The sequence below is a fragment of the Protopterus annectens genome, chromosome 6.part0 (assembly GCF_019279795.1).
Source record: "Protopterus annectens isolate FY-2018-M chromosome 6.part0, PAN1.0, whole genome shotgun sequence".
NCBI lineage: Eukaryota > Metazoa > Chordata > Ceratodontiformes > Protopteridae > Protopterus > Protopterus annectens.
In genome coordinates, this window is record NC_056737.1 from 168865785 (window position 1) to 168872387 (window position 6603).

The 6603-nt window shown below is 36.9% G+C and overlaps 1 protein-coding gene across 1 annotated transcript in view; it reads right to left on the reverse strand.

Moving 5' to 3' along the window:
• Positions 1 to 744, reverse strand: part of LOC122803785 (extracellular calcium-sensing receptor-like) — a 192241-nt gene extending 191497 nt beyond the window's left edge. The window contains exon 1 of the mRNA XM_044073473.1: positions 436 to 744. Within this exon, the coding sequence (XP_043929408.1) occupies positions 436 to 744 (309 nt within the window). The remainder of the gene's footprint in view (positions 1 to 435) is intronic.
• Positions 745 to 6603: the final 5859 nt, after the last annotated feature.

A 6603-nucleotide genomic window follows, 5' to 3' on the forward strand; every position in this document is an offset into this window, starting at 1 on the left:
TGCCTTTTTTGTTAACATATTCCCCCTTGGGGAAATGAGGCACAATATCTATAATGCTCCTTTCTGGATAGTTGTTATTGTCCTGGTCTGTTTACAGAGTGTCCTAAATGTCAGAGTAGAAAAGATGATCTGTGTATATGATTGAGTAGTGTGACAAAGTGAAGCCTTTTTTGATGCCATCAAGGTAGCTGCAGATGTCTGTCAAATACTGTTTAATCTTAATTTTTTTTGTTCCAGTGTGTATTTTTATTTTTTAATTTCCCCTCCTTTGTCTTGTTTATTGTTTCAGAGTATTTATTCCCAAGTCATTTATCTTACTTTTTAATGTACTTCATGTTATGATTATATAAAGGTTAATAATGTTAATAACATTATTACAAATTATCTTAGAAATGCAGCAATACGTTATAAATTAGTATATTTTAACTGTTTTACCTGTGGATGTCTGTAGAGTCCCAGAAGTTTTGCCATTGGTATTGAAGTCATTGAGTATGCATCTCCAATTATAACAGCTGCAGAAGTAAGGCTGTGGCAAAGATAATTAGGAACTGCCAGGCCCTGGCCTGTAAGTAATCGTACTGTTCCATCAAGTGCACCAGAAACAGTTGTACAAGTATCGAATATACTAAATCCAAGACTAACATTGGGCAGTATTTTTGGGTCTCCATGGATTTCCTCAATTGCAAAGATTACACCCAAGATGCTTTCATAAACACGATAATCAAACCTTAAAAAAGAAGGCATGTACCTGTATACAGTGCATGACATTTATTTCTCAGTGGCATGTATAATCAGTGAGAAATGTGGGCTTTGTGAACTTTTGTTAATATCTGAAACATTATATAATGCTCATAGATAAAGTTATGTGGTGAAGTTTAACTGGATGCATTCAGTACATTATTTAATTCATTTGTTAGCCAGCTAAGGGAATTTAGACAAAAAGTGATTGTCTTTATGGGGTAACTGAGTAGCGCTGTCTGCCTTAGTGACTTGTTTACAAGTTTTAGTCAGACTGAAACTGTAGAAGTAGCTCACAAACATTGCAAACAATATCTAAAAAAATCAGCAGAGCTATATTATTTTAGGTGGTGGAGAAAATAAATGAATTCAAATTCATCCGAGTAATTCCATGTATATTTACACAAAATTGTTTTAAATCCCACAAGATATTTTTTGTCCCAGCACTGCTAGTATGAAGCAATAAATTTGAGGACATATATCCAACACTGTACTAGTCCTTTACAATGGGATTCTTATTATTTTTATTTTTTTTACTTGAAAGTTTGTTTCACTTGCTCTTTTTTTGCCTCCACTGCCTGCCAATTATCAACACCGCTCTTGTCCACTTGTCTAATTCATCCATCAACAAGTGTTAGAGTCAACTGAGAGGACTCATGATTTAGGCAGCCATCAGGGGTGGTTTGAAGTATTTTTTCATTTCACTTTTTAATCATATGTCCTTGTCTATTTTCAGTATAGGGCTATCTTTGCCATTTGTTCCCCCACTTCCACAAGGAATGTTGCCAGCAATCAACTTTGCCCACCATCCTCAAAAAAAGTGAATTGTTTTTCCCAGTATCCACTGGAGAAATCAAACTGTCCCTCTGGGCTCCTAAAACTGTGCATAACCAGATCTCCCCAAGAGAAGCAAGTAGGCTAAGGGCTTTCACTCTGCACCCTTCCTGTCTTCCTGGCTCCTCAATGCGGGATATGCTAATTTGAATCCAGGGTGTCATCCCTCTTTACCACAGAGTCAGGATTCTACCACCATTTTCAAGAATTTACATAGATTAATGTTATCTCCTGCTCTGAAGATATCCGACAAAACTTTCTGTTCACCACGTCTTTCAGCCCAGGCTTCATTCCCACTTGAATTGTGGATAGTTGAAGATCTTAAAATATTTCAAATAAAATCCTTCAGTTTCTACCTAGTTATATTACTTATATGAATAGATCCCATAAGAGGATGTTATTAATGTTGGTATATACTGATAAGCACAGTGTAATATTGCATTTGACACCACTGAGTAGCCTAAGCCTTTTCCTCTACTAAAATCTACTAAAAATAAAAGTAATCTTTTTTTCTCACTTTTTTTCTTTTCCATCCCTACTCTCTACCTCATTCCTCTTCCATTCTTTTACTCACATCATTTAATTTCTGTCTGCTCTGACCCCCCACCAAAAGATTTGTTTTCTTTAGCATAATAAGGTATGAGGGTGTGAGGGTATGCTTTCAGTTTTACACATAGGCATGGCAAAGAAATGCATATAAAATGTGTTGAGCACTACTTCAGCAAACTGACTTTTGTAGATGGTAAACAGTTGGTCTAATAGTTTATTTTGCTTTGCTAGAAAGACTACTGTTTATATAACATGAGCTGTTAAAAATGTGGAACTAATGGAAGTCACATCAAAATCCAGACTGTAAAATACAGTCAGTACTTCAATGGTTTTCAAACTGGGTTTCCATTATCTTTAAAATTTTTTAAATAAACCATCAATGGGCAGTAGTATATTAAACAGATGTATGAATAATTCAAAGTACATGTCATATGTATTCCACTCCCTGGAATCCTACATCAATAAGCTAATCAAACTTCCAACAAAAATCATTAACATCACCACAAAGTTATACTACAGTGAAAGCATATTCCAGGAAGCTGTCTGAAAACATTTACATTTCGGAGCTCAGCCATGGTTTAAGCCTATAATCCAGTATCAACCAAAACTCAGCACAACCTAGTATATTTTAAGAATTTAGATAGAATAAAAGTGACCCTCTTCCTTTATTAGCTTTTACCACTCAGACTCAGAAATGTATTGATTTTTGCAAAAATAAAATTCCTTTTGCTATAACGTATTATCACATCTTTTTGTACATATATTTTGCAAATGCATTTCAATCTGTTTTAGAACAGCTTCAGAATTAACAAGATAATTAAGAAATAAATACCTATTATATGTACGTTTCTACAGACTGAAATACCATTGATAGGATTACCACAAGAGGGACACCTTGACATGGTCATTTCCCCCTTCACAAGGCAATTTTACTGGCAGAGTTGCATGCTAATGTCACCGGGGGGGGGGGGCAATGGTCTAATACTAATTAGCCACATGGTCTCCCTCAAAAATACCAGCAGCTCCTAATTTATCTTGACAATTAATTACTACATAAATGCTCACTGCTGGAGGAAAATGTGAATGCTGTCAAAAGATGTGGTCACTCATTCACTCCTACAGTAGCAGTCATAGTGTGAGTAAGTTCAGTGAATTGGTTGTTTTGGGGGTGTTAAAGGGCCATTTTAATCCTAGCCAATAGAACAATATTAGAATCAAGCCATGTACCTTGTGTTTATGAGGCAATGGCCTTAACCAGTATGCCAAGCCCATTATGTTAGCTGAAGTGCAATTCAGAGACATGCTAATGAGCTTATAATGAAGTCTTTCTCATTGTAACCATAGCTCTCACACTTATTGTAATTTATCAACCCATGGTAGGCATTTTTCATGAGTGGTGAGGATTTTTCTACAGATTCCTGGGGATTTTCTTTTACTGTGTTTTCCAACATCTAGTAAAAGAAAATCATTTATATTTATTTATGTTATATCATGGCATGCATGGTATATTAAATAGGCAGGGTCTTCAAAATTATTTGTGCCCTCCCTGGTACAATTGTATGTTCTGGTGAAAAGTCATTAGCAAGTTGATTTTATGCAGAGTTCAAGGTATAAGCTCTCAAGAGTCAAAATCTTCTGAGTAAAGTTTCAAAAATTAATAATATAAAGCTGTTTTACCTAAAAGTAAACACAACAGTCAAATGTCCGCACAATCCAGCAATCTTGTGTCATCAAGAATAAAAACACAAATGTAGCATTATAGTAAATCCAAGCCTTCAAATAAAATAAGGCTAGAGCCAGGGACCAAGGAACTTCCCAAACAAGATATAAAGTATAAAAAAGGACATTAATTTAGCACCTTTGTCCTCACACAAGCAGGACTTCATCAGAATCTTGTGTCATGATAGGTCATGTCTGTTGGCTAAACAATAGATGGAATGTCGCTTTTGAAATTATATTTGAACATCACTCTGACTTTGACGTTAACCCACTTGAAGAAAATATTGTACTTTTATACCCTCTTAGCATGCCAAAATCAAATCCTAGTTATCTCTATGCAATGCCTTTAACATTAATTATCCTTACAGCATCCCCCCTCCACCATATCATTTGTTTGTCCCATAGTCACCAAATCAGCCATCTGAGAATTATTGCTTTGTTGTCAACAAAATATTTGAATTGCTTAAAGGTGAACCACTTATCAGATCTAATAGTAAGTGATACACCAAACAATTTGAAAATCATGTCTCAGACAGGAATCGCAGCATTGGGTGACATGGATATTATAGACTCTACAACTACAAATCTGGAATAGCTATGGATTAATGTAATTAATTGACTCTGTTTTTCTTTGTCCATTAAAAGACTATAAGCACATTTGGTAATACTGACATCACCCCCCCCCACCCCCCCGGATTTACTAATCTGCCATGCAGGACTAAACTAGTCCTGCATGTAAGCAGCAGTTTAAGAGGAAGATGGCAGCGCACCATGCATATTAATGAAGGTGCACTGCTTGAGCTCCAAATCCCACACTGAGTGTGGACGACTGCAGGGGGCGTGTCTGAGAGCAGAGCTCTCAGAATAAACACGCCCCTGTAAAGTAGAACAGAAGAAAGTGTAAATAAATGAGTGAGACTGCTCATAGGTGTTCGCATATCTCCACCAACAGTCCCCATGTGTTCAGCAGCAACAGTACAGTGAAATAAAACAAAGAAACCCTTGTATTTATTTTTTTTCAAAACCCCGAGTACAGCTAACTGTAGGTGCACAGGTTTGCCCATCGTTTAGCTACGGTTAAAGCAGTTGAAAAGGCTGAAGAGGATAACAAGGAATATATAGACAAATGAAACAGCACAGCAATAGTATAGTGGTTAGAGCATCTGCCAAAGAACAGGCATTCCTGGTTCGAGTCCCACTGTAGCACATATCATTTTCCATGTGAAATCTGTATATGAACATATTTCTACATCCTTTTGCCATATAATCTATATAATAACATTTAAATGTGAACTGGAGTACTGCATGAATTGCACATGTGAAGTGTCAGTGTCATAATGAATAAGGCACTAGTAAGCAGGTTTATGCACAACTGAGAAGTAGTAAGCGCGTCTAAGTGCGTCTGCGTGGGGGTAAGCATTGCCTACACAGATTAAGCAAAGTAGAAGCTAACTGAGTGTAAGAAACTGTAACCGGAGGTTATCAGTGCTTACCATCACGCAAACCCATGCAAATCCGTCTACAACTGCTTTAAAGTGCCTTAATAACTCTGGATCCAATGGCCCATGCTCTGCCCAGCAAAATAAACTGCCTCTGCAAGGCTCAAACTCAGGACCTTGTACGCTATAGTCATAGTTGTCATCCACTAAGCCATCATAGCAGTATATATGCATGAGGTATCAGCAAACTAATTCTCACCACAGGAAAATCAAACCAAACATGTGAACAGAATCTATGTACAGTGTGAAGTGGTATAACCTGCTACATAACATAAATATGTGAACTGGAGTACTGCAGTAAGACCAGATGTGAGGTGTTATTGCAAAAAAGTGTTGAAGTTCCCAGGACCCCATAAAGCATACGTACACATGAATCAATGATACAAGACACATATATAACATGTAATGAAGAAGACATCAATGTCAAAAGGAAAATATCATTCAAATTGAATATGAAGCACTGCTAAGCATTGCACTGCACTGCTACCCAGACTACTGGCAGGATACTACCACTGTCAACCTGAAAAGTCTAATCTTAAACAAATGTATGTTCATCCCTAGAGGGACAACCCCAAACAGTCTGCTAAAAGGAGTCCTCGGGGTAACATACCATGCCTTACAGGTAAGCAAAAAGTGATATGTATGTTCACGGACTGAATGTGAGGGAACCTGAAGATCCATGGGGTGAGACAACTTACATGATGGGTCCTGAGAAGTAGAGAGTGGGCAACGTGGAGTGGTGTGGCGAGATTCGGATGGAACCTGTAGGAAGTATGATTGATGTAGAGGAGGGGGGGGTGGAGGGAATGATGGTTAAGACATCATGGGCTGAGGCATGCCGAGGTTGGACAGACCCGTTCTAATGGGACCGCCCCATGGATGTAAGCAAGAAAGGAGGGGGGGGGAACAGAAAGATAGCTGAGACATACCATTTTCCATGGCAAAGCACATTATGAGTAATATGTATGTTGCATAACTCATGGAATAGCATATATATATATATATGTGACCTGGAGTACTGCTGCTACGAAAGAACACACACACACACACACACACACACACACACACACACATATATATATATATATATATATATATATATATATGTATATATATATATATATATATATATATATATATATATATATATATATATATATATATATATATATATATATATATATATATATATATATATCTACATACACATATATGACCTAGAGTACTACTGGAAATGCACATGTGAAGTGTCAGTATCATCATG